General features: G+C 42.9%; 2 protein-coding genes across 4 annotated transcripts in view; both read left to right on the top strand.

The window, feature by feature from the left end:
- Positions 1–4025: 4025 nt before the first annotated feature.
- RANBP6 (RAN binding protein 6) lies at positions 4026–8647 on the top strand. Of its 2 annotated transcripts, XM_012500849.2 has the most exons (2): positions 4055–4201; positions 5317–5478. In XM_012500849.2, exons 1-2 carry the CDS (start codon positions 4066–4068, stop codon positions 5385–5387), a joined length of 207 nt encoding a protein of 68 aa, XP_012356303.1. In that variant the 5' UTR covers positions 4055–4065; the 3' UTR covers positions 5388–5478. The 2 variants fall into 2 exon arrangements, with proteins under 2 accessions (XP_003273882.1, XP_012356303.1); XM_003273834.2 differs by having other exon boundaries at positions 4026–8647.
- A 2142-nt stretch (positions 8648–10789) lies between these two features.
- The window catches only part of KIAA2026 (KIAA2026 ortholog), an 85541-nt gene continuing 81244 nt past the window's right edge, over positions 10790–15086 (top strand). The window contains exon 1 of one of the 2 annotated variants that reach the window (XM_003273833.4): positions 10790–12482. In XM_003273833.4, coding sequence (XP_003273881.2) covers positions 11890–12482 — 593 coding nt within the window. In that variant the 5' untranslated portion in view covers positions 10790–11889. The remainder of the gene's footprint in view (positions 12483–15086) is intronic. The other variant, XM_030810692.1, reaches the window with a different exon arrangement.

Genomic DNA, 15086 nt, shown 5'->3' with positions numbered 1-15086 from the left:
CGGTGATCACTATGCTATGTGACATTTACTATCTCTGTTTACTATGAGATTCACATATCTTCACGAATTTAATCTTTAATACCAGCAACTCAGCACCATGCTTGAGTGTACCCTCAATGAATGCTTGCTGAGAGAATAATTGAATAATTGCATAATCTTTTTTTTTTCTTTTGAGACAGTCTCACTCTGTCACCAGGCTGGAGTGCAGTGGTACGATCTCGGCTCACTACAACCTCTGCCCCCCTGGTTCAAGCAATTCTCTTGCCTCAGCCTCCCAAGTAGCTGGGACTATAGGCATGTGCCACCATGCCCACCTAATTTTTGTATTTTTAGTAGAGATGGGGTTTCACCGTGTTGGCCAGGATGGTCTCAATCTCCTGACCTCGTGATCCGCCCAACTTGGCCTCCCAAAGTGCTGGGATTACAGGCATGAGCCACTGCACCCACCCAAATAATTGCATAATCTTAACTCAGAATTTTTCAAACATTTTTTTCTTTTTCTTTCTTTTTTTTTTTTTTTTTTTTTGAGATGGAGTCTCCCTCTGTCACCCAGGCTGGAGTGCAGTGGTGTGATCTTGGCTTACTGCAATCTCCACCTCCTGGGTTCAAGCAATTTTCCTGCCTTAGCCTCCCTGAGTAGCTGGGACTACATGTGCACACCACCACGTCCAGCTAATTTTTTTTGTATTTTTAGTAGAGACGAGGTTTCACCATGTTGGCCAGGCTGGTCTCGAACTCTTGACCTCAGGTGATCTGCCCAACTTAGCCTCCCAAAGTGCTAGAATTACAGGCATGAGCCACTGCGCCCAGCTCAAACATTTTTTTCAAAGAGGTTGTATCAATTTACCTATACTCTCAACAAAAATATAACTGAGTTTCCCGTTGTTGCATATCCTCAGCAACCCTTGGCTTTGTCAGACTTTTAAACTTAAAGCATTGTGCTGGTCTGTGGTGGTGTATCGCTGTGGTGTTTTTCAATGTCTTTCATATGCTAATGGATATAGTATTAAGTAATTAATTAATTATTATTAACATTTCCTGAAACAGCAAATGCAAAGGCTCTCCAGTTAGACTTTTTGAAGGAACAGTAAGAAAACTAATGAATGGTCCAGGTGTGGTGGCTCATGCCTGTAATCCTAGTACTTTAGGAGGCTGAGGCAGGTGGATCACTTGAGGTCAGAAGTTTGAGACCAGCCTGGCCAACATGGTGAAACCCTGTCTCTACTAAAAATATAAAAACTAGCTGGGCGTGGTGGTGCATGCCTGTAATCCCAGCTACTCGGGAGGCTGAGGCAGGAGAATTGCTTGAACCCAGGAGGCAGAGGTTGCAGTGAGCTGAGATCGTGCCACTGCCCTCCAGCCTAGGTGACAGAGCGAGACTCCATCTAAAAAAAAAAAAAAAAAAAGAAAGAAAACCAATGAATACACAACTGTAGTCATAATCTTAGAACCAGAATTGATCTCATCAGTGATTCTCAAATGTTGGTATTTATATAAAAACCCAATGTGCTGGTTGAAATTGTACATCCTTAGTCCTCAGTCCCCCCAAAATTCTGGGTTAATAGGAGCTTGGGCCCTAACATCTATATTTTAATATAGGTATCCCAAGCAATTCTAATGCAGTTGGTTTTCAGTCTACAGAATGAGAAATGCTATTTTAGAGAATAGCTCTGTTTCATATTACAGTGTAATTTTTTTTTTTTGTTTGAGACAGAGTCTCGCTGTGTCGCCAGGCTGGAGTGCAGTGATGCAATCTCGGCTCACTGCAACCTCTGCCTCCCAGGTTCAAGTGATTCTCTTGCCTCAGCCTCCCAAGTAGCTGGGACTACGGGCATGTGTCATCACACCCAGCTAATTTTGGTACTTTTAGTAGAGACGGGCTTTCACCATGTTGGCCAGAATGGTCTCGATCCCTTGGTCTTGTGATCTGCCTGCCTCAGCCTCCCAAAGTGCTGGGATTACAGGTGTGAGCCACCATGCCCAGCCTACAATGTAATTTATGAGACTACCTACTTTGTCTATCATCTGGTTCATGTAAAAGCTACGACTTTCTAATTTTTGTGGGTATATGCGGCATCACTGTACAAAAATAAAATTAAGACTGCTTGGAAAAGTTTAAGACAGAATTTGCAGTAAGTGAAGCCTCTGATCATGCTGCAAAACCAAGAGTAGTTAATGGGGAAGCAATATGGTGAAAAGAGTATCACTGTCACTTTCAGAAGAGGTAGAATTGAGACTCAGGTGTGTCATCCTAGGCAAACCCTGTAACTTCCCTTAGTTTCCACTTCTCACATAAATTTAGTATTATACCTATCCTAGCAATCTCTCAATTCTGTATAAGGGTCAAAATGAGTGTGGCAAGTGCTAATACAAAAGAAAGACCTAATCATTGTTATACGATTGAAACTTGTTTTTGATTGACACACCTGCCTGAATTAAAGAAACAAATTGGCCAGGTGCGGTGGCTTACACCTGTAATCCTAGCACTGTGGGAGGCCGAGGCTGGTGGATCACTAGGTCAAGAGATCAAGACCATCCTGGCCAAACATAGTGAAACCCCGTCTCTACTAAAATACAAAAATTAGCTGGCCGTGGTGGCGTGCGCCCATAGTGCCAGCTACTGAGGAGGCTGAAGCAGGAGAATTGCTTGAACCCAGGAGGCAGAGGTTGCAGTGAGTTGAGATCACACCACTGCACTCCAGCCTGGCGACAGAGCGAGACCCCATCTCAAAAAAAAAAAAAAAAAAAAAAAAGAAACAAATTTAGTTTCATCAACATTTGTTTCTTGGAATAACCTCAGCAGCTTCCCACTAATGGGTAGTTAGGATTCTAGTAGCTGTATCCCTTCATATTTCAGTTTAGACAAGATGCAAGGAAAATCTTGAGTAACTTGTCCTAGGATACAAAATTAATTTAGTGACAAGGCCAGGATGCAAGTCTGTCTTCTGATTATTAGTTCAGATCACTTTCTACCATACTTTACTCAGTTGTCTTTCCCATTCTTTATTATAACCCACAGGCTAGGTGATTCTGACACACACCAGATTTTGAGCTACCACTCCACTGCATTAGATGTGGTAGTGGGGAAGTAATTATTATTTTATTATCACACTTACTATTTTATAAACAGCTTTATTATTTATATGCTATACAGTTCACCAATTTAAATTGTACAACTCAATGGTTTTTAGTATAATCACGGAATTGTGCAACCATCACAATTAATTTTAGAACATTTCATCACTCAAAAAGAAACACCCTATTTGATAGCAGTCATTCTCCATCCTCCCCTCCCCCCAAACCTCTGGCAACTACTAATTTCTGTTATACAATTTGCCGGTTTGGTACCTTTCATACGAATGGAATCATACAATATGTGGTCGTGACTGGTTTCTTTCACTTGGCATGTTTTCAAGATAGACTTATTGTTTTAAAATTATCAAAGTAACAATATAGTTTAGAAATAAAAGAAAAAAATCACTCATAATCTGACCAGAAGCGGTGGCTCACACCTGTATTCCCAGTACTTTGGGAGGCCGAGGCGGGCGGATCACTTGAGCCTAGGAGTTGGAGACCAGCCTAGGCAACATGGCGAAACCCTGTCTCTATAAAAAACACAATTAGCCGGGCGTGGTGGCGCGCGCCTGTGGTCCCAGCTACTGGGGGAACTGAGGCGGGGAGGATCGCTTGAGCCCAGGAGGTTGAGGCTGCAGTGAGCAGGGATCGCGCCGCTGTACTCCAGCCTAGGTGACAGAGCAAGACTTTCTATCAAAAAAAAAAAAAAAAAAAATCAGTCATGATCCCATTCTAATCAATGCTTTTCTTCTCTCTTCTGCAAGTGCACGTTTATCTTATTGAAAAACAAATGGAGGATGCCATTGGCCTCCACACGGCTCTCACCTCTCTCCAAAACCTAGCTCGCAGCCTGCCAGAGCGCAGCTAGAGTTTCTGGGCAGAGGAGGGAGAAGCACCCCGCCCATCCCTGCCGGCGCCTCGCCTACGTCACTGCTTTGAGCCGCAGACCCCCTCCCTCCTTCCCGGTCGCGGTAGCTTTGACAGAGCGCAATGGCGGCGACCGCGTCTGCAGGGGTGCCGGCGACCGTGTCAGAAAAGCAGGAGTTTTACCAGCTTCTGAAGAACCTGATCAATCCAAGCTGTATGGTGCGGAGGCAAGCAGAGGAAATCTATGAAAATATCCCAGGTCTGTGTAAGACTACCTTCCTCTTAGATGCCGTCAGAAATAGAAGAGCAGGTTATGAGGTGAGACAAATGGCTGCCGCACTGCTACGACGGCTTTTGTCCTCTGGGTTTGAGGAGGTTTATCCAAATCTGCCTGCCGATGTTCAGAGGGATGTCAAGATTGAACTGATTCTGGCTGTTAAGTTAGAAACACATGCCAGCATGAGGAAAAAACTTTGTGATATTTTTGCAGTGCTGGCCAGGAATTTGATAGATGAGGATGGCACTAACCACTGGCCGGAAGGTCTGAAGTTTCTTATTGATTCAATCTACTCCAAAAATGTGGTTCTATGGGAAGTTGCACTTCACGTTTTCTGGCACTTTCCTGGGATTTTTGGGACCCAAGAGCGGCATGATTTGGATATCATCAAACGGTTGTTGGACCAGTGTATTCAAGATCAAGAACATCCAGCAATCAGAACATTATCCGCTAGAGCTGCAGCTGCTTTTGTACTTGCTAATGAGAATAATATTGCTCTTTTCAAAGACTTTGCAGACTTGCTTCCTGGAATCTTACAGGCTGTGAATGACTCATGCTACCAGGATGATGATTCAGTGCTAGAATCCCTCGTTGAGATTGCAGATACCGTACCTAAGTACTTGGGTCCTTATTTAGAAGATACTCTACAGTTGAGTTTGAAGTTATGTGGAGACTCTAGGCTTAGTAATCTGCAGCGCCAGCTGGCCCTCGAAGTTATAGTGACCTTGTCTGAAACTGCCACTCCGATGTTGAAAAAACATACAAATATTATTGCACAGGCAGTTCCTCATATATTAGCAATGATGGTTGATCTACAAGATGATGAGGACTGGGTAAATGCTGATGAAATGGAAGAAGATGATTTTGACAGCAACGCAGTTGCTGCGGAGAGTGCACTAGACAGACTGGCTTGTGGGCTTGGTGGAAAAGTTGTTTTACCAATGACCAAGGAGCATATCATGCAGATGCTTCAGAGCCCTGACTGGAAGTATCGACATGCTGGATTAATGGCCTTATCTGCCATTGGAGAAGGATGCCATCAACAAATGGAATCAATTCTAGATGAAACAGTTAACTCTGTTTTGCTTTTTCTTCAGGATCCTCATCCAAGGGTGAGGGCTGCAGCCTGTACTACACTTGGACAGATGGCTACAGATTTTGCACCTAATTTCCAAAAGAAATTTCATGAAACAGTGATTGCAGCTCTGTTACGTACCATGGAAAATCAAGGTAATCAGCGTGTGCAATCACATGCAGCTTCTGCTCTTATTATTTTTATTGAAGACTGCCCCAAATCATTGCTAGTTCTATATGTGGATAGTATGGTGAAAAATCTACATTCCATCTTGGTGATTAAACTTCAAGAGTTGATTCGGAATGGAACTAAGTTGGCTTTGGAACAACTTGTGACAACCATTGCATCAGTTGCAGATACAATAGAAGAAAAATTTATCCCATATTATGATATATTCATGCCCTCGCTAAAGCACATTGTTGAGCTTGCTGTTCAGAAGGAACTCAAGCTTCTGAGAGGAAAAACTATTGAGTGCATTAGCCATATTGGTCTTGCTGTTGGGAAGGAAAAATTTATGCAAGATGCATCAAATGTGATGCAGCTGTTGTTGAAGACACAATCAGACTTAAATAATATGGAAGATGATGACTCTCAGACCTCTTACATGGTTTCAGCATGGGCTAGAATGTGTAAAATTCTTGGAAAAGATTTTCAACAGTACCTTCCACTGGTTATCGAGCCTCTTATTAAGACTGCTTCAGCTAAACCTGATGTTGCTCTCTTAGACACACAGGATGTGGAGAATATGAGTGATGATGATGGCTGGCAATTTGTAAATCTTGGAGACCAGCAGAGTTTTGGAATTAAAACTTCAGGACTTGAAGCAAAAGCAGCTGCTTGCCAAATGTTGGTTTACTATGCTAAGGAGTTAAGGGAAGGGTTTGTGGAATATACAGAACAAGTTGTGAAGCTGATGGTTCCTTTACTGAAATTTTATTTCCATGACAATGTTCGAGTGGCAGCAGCAGAGTCCATGCCTTTTCTCCTGGAATGTGCAAGAATTCGTGGCCCAGAGTATCTTGCACAGATGTGGCAATTCATATGTGACCCCTTAATCAAGGCTATTGGTACTGAACCGGATACAGATGTGCTCTCGGAAATAATGAATTCTTTTGCAAAGTCCATAGAAGTTATGGGAGATGGTTGCCTTAATGATGAACACTTGGAAGAACTGGGAGGAATACTGAAAGCAAAACTTGAAGGGCACTTTAAAAACCAAGAATTGAGACAGGTGAAAAGACAGGAAGAAAACTATGATCAACAGGTTGAGATGTCTCTACAAGATGAGGATGAATGTGATGTTTATATTCTGACCAAAGTATCAGATATTTTGCACTCATTATTTAGTACTTATAAGGAAAAGATTTTACCATGGTTTGAACAACTACTTCCATTAATTGTAAATCTAATTTGTTCAAGTAGGCCATGGCCAGACAGACAGTGGGGATTGTGCATATTTGATGACATCATAGAGCACTGCAGTCCAACTTCATTTAAATATGTAGAATATTTTCGGTGGCCAATGCTACTAAATATGCGAGATAACAACCCTGAAGTCAGGCAAGCTGCTGCTTATGGCCTGGGTGTCATGGCACAGTTTGGTGGAGATGATTATCGTTCTTTATGTTCAGAAGCTGTTCCACTGCTGGTAAAAGTTATTAAGTGTGCAAATTCCAAAACCAAAAAAAATGTCATTGCTACAGAGAACTGTATTTCAGCAATAGGGAAGATTTTGAAATTTAAGCCTAACTGTGTAAATGTAGATGAAGTTCTTCCACACTGGTTATCATGGCTTCCACTGCATGAAGATAAAGAGGAAGCTATTCAGACTTTGAGTTTTCTCTGTGACCTAATTGAAAGTAACCACCCAGTTGTAATTGGTCCAAATAATTCCAATCTTCCCAAAATAATCAGTATAATTGCAGAAGGAAAAATTAATGAGACTATTAATTATGAAGATCCTTGTGCCAAACGCCTAGCTAATGTCGTGCGTCAGGTACAGACTTCTGAAGATTTATGGTTGGAATGTGTATCGCAACTTGATGATGAACAGCAGGAAGCCTTACAGGAGTTGCTAAATTTTGCTTGAAGCACTTTAATATAACTTGAACATTATCTACTATAAAAGTAACTACAAATAAGTGTTGTGAATGGATTTTATTATAAATCAGAGAACTGTTTTCTCCCTGCTAAGCAGTTTATAGTTCTTCCCCATGTTTCTCCAGAATTAGTCAGTGTTAGTCCTCTGTTTATCTCGCATGTTTTATCTTCCAAACACAGACCTTGGTGATAACCTGTGCTTCAAACTGTCTTAAACAATGTTTGTCACCTTTCCCCTAGTTGATGTAAAGTATATAAATTGTTGCTATTGTTTGAACTATTATTGATGCTAGCCAAGCAGTATACTTGATGTGAAGATGTCATGCTATCACAATATGCTAAGAGCTCACAAAAATAAGATAGAGTTTCCAGGACAAACATCTTTGGAATTGTGAGTGAAGGATATAGTGGCAGGCTTGTCCCTCTTTGATTAATACTCTTGGTATTCGTGGTGATCGGAGGATGCTGTTACTAGGAGAGTTTTGAGATATTGCAGTGGATGTGGGATGTATATGAACTTTTTCATAATGTACTCCTGGGAACTGGGTGGGACATATCCATATTGTAGTTGCAAAAGTGTCCGGTTGAGAGTTAGAGAACTTTTGAATTTCTTTAGCCAGACAGGTCTCTATTTTTTTAAGTTATCCAGGACTCCAAGAACCATAGTTACTGAAAAGGGAGTCCTGATACATCTAATATTGGTAGCATGTAACAGTGTTTGACAAAGAGTAAGTAAGCAGTATTCTTGGGAGTCAGTGTTATGTGTTTCAGCAGAGTATTATTTTGTATATGTATGCCATTCTCCCCCTGCAAAGCAGCTCAACAAAAGAAAAAGCTCTAGTTATAGGGCTTAAATTGATTTCTATATCAGATAATTTCCTAATAGATTCTGGAGTAGAACTGAAGAGTATTCTATTGGAAAAGTGAGAGGAAGGAAATGTAATTTTCTTTGAACATGAAAAAGAAAGCAACTTTGAGAGTAGTCATTTAGCAGTAGATGTGCATTATTATGAGAAAACAGTTCTATAAGTCCAGGGTTAATTATATTAATTGGAATGTTGGTCTTTAATGTCGAGCTTATTGTAGGGTAGAAAAGAGCTTTCTACTCAGCTAATAATTAATCACTGATCCAAAACTTAAATACATCTATAATTTCCTGGGGCTATTGTGAGTACTGTGTATGTATTTAGCAAATATTTAAGACCTAGTAAGTGCTCAATAAATTGTAGCTGTTATTGCTGTTGTTGTTTGTACCTGTATTGTGTCTGGAACTTCTTTTACTTTAGAATTTTCCCAATCCATTCCCTACTCATTCATATTGGCAGGCTATTTAGGCTATTGTTGACGAGAATATAAAGTTGAGATTTTAGATAAGCAATTCTGTCCATTCCATATAATTATTACTAATGGGGGAAAAAGGAAAATTAAGGACATTACGTATAGTATGATCAAAATTTTTAGTATATTTAAGATAAATATAGATGAATGAATAGAAAAATCCCACCTCAAAGTATTAATAGAGGTTTTCTCTAGGTGGTAGGATTAAGTGGCAACTTTTCTTCTCACTTACCTATATTTTCTAATTTACCTACATACCTACAACCAACATATTTCTTGTTTTGTTTGTTTGTTTTGAGATGGAGTTTTGCTCTTGTTGCCCAAGCTGGAGTGCAATGGCACGATCTCGGCTCACTGCAACCTCTGCCTCCCAGGTTCAAGCAATTCTCCTGCCTCAGCCTCCCGAGTAGCTGGGATTACAGGTGTGCACCACCACGCCCAGCTAATTTTTTGTATTCCTAGTAGAAATGGGGTTTCACCATGTTAGCCAGGCTGGTCTAGAACTCCTGACCTCAGGTGATCTGTCCACCTCAGCCTCCCAAAGTGCTGGGATTACAGGCAGCCACCGTGCCCAGCCCATATTTCTTGTGTAATAAAGTTTCTTTTTTAAGATCAAGGACCCGATCCTACTTTCATTATAGTGAAGTTGCTATCATCTGGACCTCTTCATAACGTAGAGTTGAGGTTCCTTCTACTCACCCACACCTTTCTCTTTTATATAATCTTAATTAAGAAACCCTTTATCAACATTTCTAGCAATTCCCTACACTTTTATGTATGAGGAATTAGAAATTCTGCCAGATGACTTGGAATTAGGCACCTGGAGTTTTTGAAGTATGACAGACCTAGATTTTAATTTTGGTTAACAACTTTCTTAAACTAAGAGGCAGTTTCCTCATCTGAAAAATAAGATTAATATCTAACTGATAGGCTTGTTGTGAGAATTAAAGGAGACAATGAATATAAAGTGGTTAGTGGCACAGGGTTCAATAAGGTAAGCTAATATTGTCCAAGAGTCATGAAATAGGGCTGATGACTAAAGAGGAGTAGAGGATGTTTGCTTGGGTACGTTGGGCTTCAGACTCCTGGGCTTTGTCAAAAGAAAGGAGGAATGTCTGGTCAGACACACTTTTTGGTTGCCAGGTGCTGAAGTAAGACTGATCCCTGCATTTTTTTTTGTGAGCTGAGGTTCTTCTGTGGCCTCTTCAGAGTCCACAGACTCTTCTCGGAGGAGAGAGAACCCTGTAAATGCGTTATATATTACAAATGTCTGATGAGAGGAGACCTTGAATACTAGATAAAAGGTATGTGTGGAGGACAATGTCAATACCCTAACTAAAAAAGCGTTCCCGCTTCACTGTTTTACTTAAGAGTGATACTTACTGGACAAAAAACAGCTTTGAGGTTAAAAAAACTTTTATCACTGCTTTAAAGTTCACATTAATGAGAAGTAAACAATTGCAAGAGTCAGAGTATCCTAATCATTTAGTTATACACATTTTACTTTTAAAATGCATGATTTCTGTAATTTTGTTTTTGTGTTTAGGTAATTCTAGGTTTCAAACGAGGGTTCTGTGTACCTAGAAAAAATAATATGTGCGTCTTTCAAATAGAACATGAGAAAATAGTAGCATTTGCTTTACGGAACCATGAATTCCTACCTCCCAACTAATTTTAAGTAACATGTAAACCAATGTGAATGATGAGTCCACTTTTTAGTCATTAAACAGTAATTGTAAAATGTAGCGAGATTGTCAGCCCATGCAAACAACTGTTTAATGCTGTACAACTCAGACATGAACTATTTGGACTGTTTTCAGTCCCAAGAATTTGTTTAAATGAGGTTCCATTCTCCTTATTCTTAACAGATCTCAAGAATCGGGAGGGTGGAAATTTTTAACTGAAAACATGGAATTAGTTCCAAAATATGAACTGATGTTAAGAGCTGGGGTTCTAAAAATCACCTCCTTTTCTTCAGCATGTGAACGTATGGTCGAGTCCTTAAACTTTCTTTCTAAACTTCTCAAAATTCTGGTTATATATGAAAGACCCGCAGTCACAAGGGAGAAAGGGTGGGAATAGAATGTAAATTTTATAGTAGAGAAGATTTACATTTTGCTCTTTCTCACTATTCATTTGCCATTAACAAAGGTTATCTAGCAACTTTAATTTTAGTTTGGGGGGCTAACACGGGTCTTGCAAAAGAAGTTTCCTCTTGCAGCACTTGCTTTAAAAAAAAAAAAAGCCTTTTGGCCACCTTCCCAGGAGGTGGTGAATTAAGCTGCGCAGGCGCCTTGCTTCCCCCTCCATCGGCCTCTTAGATTGGCCTACGATTGATTACATCATTGGTCCGCGCAGCCCTAGCAGGCTTCTGGGCCTGTAGCTGAGCCGAAGCTCTTCCTTTTGCGTAGCGGGGCGGGGCATGACGGTGGCGGGAGGTGGGGGAAGAAAAATTGTTCTACTACGCATGCGCACCGGGGATGGCGACAGGGCGTCTTTCTTTGCTTCTCTCCACAGCTCTTCCCAGCCGGGGGGCTGAGTGCCCTCCCCCTTCTCTCCCTGCCCCTCCCCTTTCTCCCCCCCCAGCGCCCAGCCGGGCTTCTAACTGACAGTTGTCGCCGGGCCCCGTCCGCGCACCGCCTCCTTCTGCCCGTGTCCCCCGCAGGTAGAGGGGGCCGGGAGGGGGTGTGAGGGAGAGGAGGAGCCGGAGCCGCCGCTGCGGCCCCCTCTGGGGAGGGGAGAGGAGAGCCCCCTTCTTCCTCGCCCCCTCCCAGCCCCCCGCTGGCCCGGGAGGGGGTGGGGCGCCGAGGCCGCGGCGACCCGGCGGGGCCTGGCCGGTGAAGAGCAGGCGGGCGGGGAGCGGAGGGGTGAGACCGGCGAGGGCCGTGCGCGCGCCGCCGCCGGGGGGAGGGGAGAGGAGGGCACCTAGGCTCTCCTCTTCTCTCCCCCCTCCCCGCGCGCCATGTAACCCCGCCCCGCCGGCGGTGAGCTCGAGACCCCCGCGCGCACCGAGCCGAGCCGGCGGCTGAGGAGAGCCAGGCCCGATGTGGCAGGGGCTACGCGCCGCGGCCGAGCTGTGAGGAAGCGGCTCGCGTTCACGCGTCCCCCAGCATCTCGAGCGGCTGTTCCACACCGCCCAGCCTAGGCCTGCCGGGGCATGAGCGTGCCCGGGACGCCGGGAGCGATGGAGCCGGCCGGGGAGGAAGAGCGGCCGCCACCGGCGGCCGAAGGAGAGGACGACGAGGAGGAGGTGGCAGCGGTGGCCCCGGCCTCAGGGCCGGCCCACGGAAGGAGTGCCTCCTCGCTGGAGGACGCGGACGATCAGGAGGAAGAGATGGAGGCGATGGTGATCGGAGGCGGTGGCTGCAAGGAGCAGGAGCTGACCTATGAGCTACAGCAGGGCTACCGCATCCTGGGCGAATTCCTGCAGGAGAAGCACCGGGGCCTCACCGCCCCTTTTCTGCAGCCCTTGGGGGGCGTTGCCACCGCGGAGGAGGAGGTGGCGGAAGGGCCGCACAGCGGGGGCCGGGGCGGTCGCGCCTTCCCGCAGCAGCCTGGGCAGGGCATATGTCTGCTGAAGATGGAGGAGAAGTTCGCCAGCGGCCAGTACGGGGGCATCACCGAGTTCGTGGCGGACTTCAGGTTGATGCTGGAGACGTGCTACCGCCTGCACGGAGTGGACCACTGGATCTCCAAACAGGGCCAGAAGCTGGAGATGATGCTGGAGCAGAAGTTAGCGCTTCTCTCTCGGTAAGCGAGCCTGGTCCCTGGTGGGACTGACAGACTGACACAAACACACCCTCACACGTGCCCGAGGATGGGCTGGGCCAGGGGCCTGGGGGCGGCGCTGATAGGTGCTGAGTCGGTGCTGGAGAAGCCCAGGAGGAGGAGCGGCGCTGGGCGGGGACCGGAGAGGTGTGGTGGGTGTGGGCCGAACCCGGTGTTCGCGTACACTGAGCAGGAAACCCGGGTCTGCAGCGCTGAAGTGCTGGGTAAAGTTTGCAGATGTAAAATGAAATGGGTCCCGTAGGAAGAATTGCACGTGTAGGCAGAGGAACAGTTTTTGTGGGATGGAAGTTGGACCTGCAACTTTTAGACAGTTTTAGCATGACATTTAAAACAGCGTTTAGGATGAAATATCTGTAGAAAAATAATTTTGGCTTATGTAAAAAGGTGTCTAAAACCATTGAAAAATAATTTTAACATTTACTACCCATATCGGTCATCGAAGATTTATGGAGTGTTACGAAATAGTTAATGGTTACTCTTGCATACGACTGATCTTTTCTCTCCGTTTCATCTGAGGACACCCAATTTTTGCAATAATAGGGAATGCATCAACACACATTTTTTAAAGTTTATACATTTGTGTTTATTCTACCAGAAATCATAGGCAAGTCAGATGAACTGTGCTCTTGGTATCCGCCACCCATATATCCAATTATTTAACACAAGAAGAGGATACTAAAATGAATGTATTGTTTTATAATAATTGTATAGTCTATGTCAGCCAAGTTAATTTCTAAAGTTTAAATTTTTCGGGAGTGGAAAAATTCAATGTTTTTGGTATTCGTAGTTGAAGTGGAATAGTAGTTTGACTGTTTACTATTAGAATGAATTTAAGTTGAGCAAGTCACTTAACCTTTTTGGCCTCTGTTTCCTCATCTATCAAGCGGGGATAATAATAGTACTTCTCTCATACAGTTGCTCTGAGAATTTAATGAGTTAATAAATGTGAAATCAACAGTGCTGGTCCCGTTGTTAACCCAGTATAAGTGTTAGCCATTTCAATGTAAGTAGTAGCAGTCGTTGAATAATATGAGTGTGTACTTCATATCTGAAACTGGGCATTATACTTGTGCTTTTACAGAATAGCTTCTAGAAATTGTGTTAATTTTTTGGTTCTTGATTTGTCACTGTAATTTAAAAGTAACCTTTGTCATTGGCTTCCCATATGCTGTTTTCAAGACTAACAGTGATTTTTTCACCAAAAACAGTTGACATAGTGCCTGTCTTCGTTAAGTGAACTCTCTTTAAGGAACCTCTTCTTGAATCCTTTCATAGAGTAGGATTATTTAGTAATAGATTATTCACATATTTGCTTTGTAAATTACTTTTAATACTTTAGTAATTTTGTATTTCTGTAGTATGTTTGTTACCCTTGTCTCCACAGTGCATTATTGCTGTGACTCACATAAAAAACAATCCATTCACGTTATTATTTTGAAGTTATAAAGTATCCTCCTGATTGATGTCACAAGATTTTAGACCTGGAAGAACCTTAGAGTTCATTTAATCTATCAGATGTGGGAATAGGGATTTAGGATAAGGCAAGAGAGTGACTGAATGAAAGTGCTAAGAGATAGCATGTGGGTTTGAATTACTGGTGTTTTCAAAAGCTCTGTGTGTAATAAACATTTCTTTCTTTCTTTCTTTTCTCTGAGTCTCGCTCTATAGCCCAGGCTGGAGTCCAGTGGCACGATCTCAGCTCACTGCAACCTCCGCCTCCCGGGTTCAAGCAATACTCCTGCCTCAGCCTCCCGAGTAGCTGGGATTAGCTGTCACTGCGCCCAGCTAATTTTCGTATTTTTGGTAGAGATGGGGTTTCACCATGCTGGCCAGGCTGGTCTCAAGCTCCTGACCTCAGGTGATCCGCCCGCCTTGGCCTCTCAAAGTGCTGGGATTACAGGCCCTAGCCACTGCGCCCGGCTTGTAATAAACATTTCTTAGTCTTAAAAAAGAGCAGACTAAGAAACTACATAAAGGTAAATTTCTAAATGCTTAGAATCATCATTCTCAGTCGTTAATGCTCAGAATACTTATATTCCCATGTGATCTAATAGTATCCATATTTAGAAATTAAAGTTATAACATTTTATAGTTTATAAATATGTATTTCTGACACTTAGGCCAGTAGAGATAAAATTCTTGCTATTTTAGTAGCAAAAAGTAGTATGACCTCGAATAGTTAATTAAAGTTGGAGTCCCTCACTTTTTTGTATTTGATGTATGCAAACACGTCAGGTTTGCGAGACCACACTTGTGGATACTAGGACATCAGTTCTTCTAGCCTAAAATCTGAGTCATTACTAACTGCTTCCAATGGGCACAACTTTGAGAAAAGCATAGGTCACAACTGTTTGGAATGCAACTAAGATATATAGATGTTTCAAAACACTATTCTATAGAGTGTTCACGGGAGTGTGATTTTCAGCATATAGATGACTCATATCTTATTTGTAAATATCTCAAAGTGGTATATGATATATGGTATTTCAGAAATGAAACCAATGAATCACTTAGATATTATTTAAATTTTCTGCTGTCTTCTGGAATATATTTGTAAGACACTAA

Source organism: Nomascus leucogenys, chromosome 1a (assembly GCF_006542625.1).
Source record: "Nomascus leucogenys isolate Asia chromosome 1a, Asia_NLE_v1, whole genome shotgun sequence".
NCBI lineage: Eukaryota > Metazoa > Chordata > Mammalia > Primates > Hylobatidae > Nomascus > Nomascus leucogenys.
This window is presented reverse-complemented; position numbering and strand designations above follow the sequence as displayed.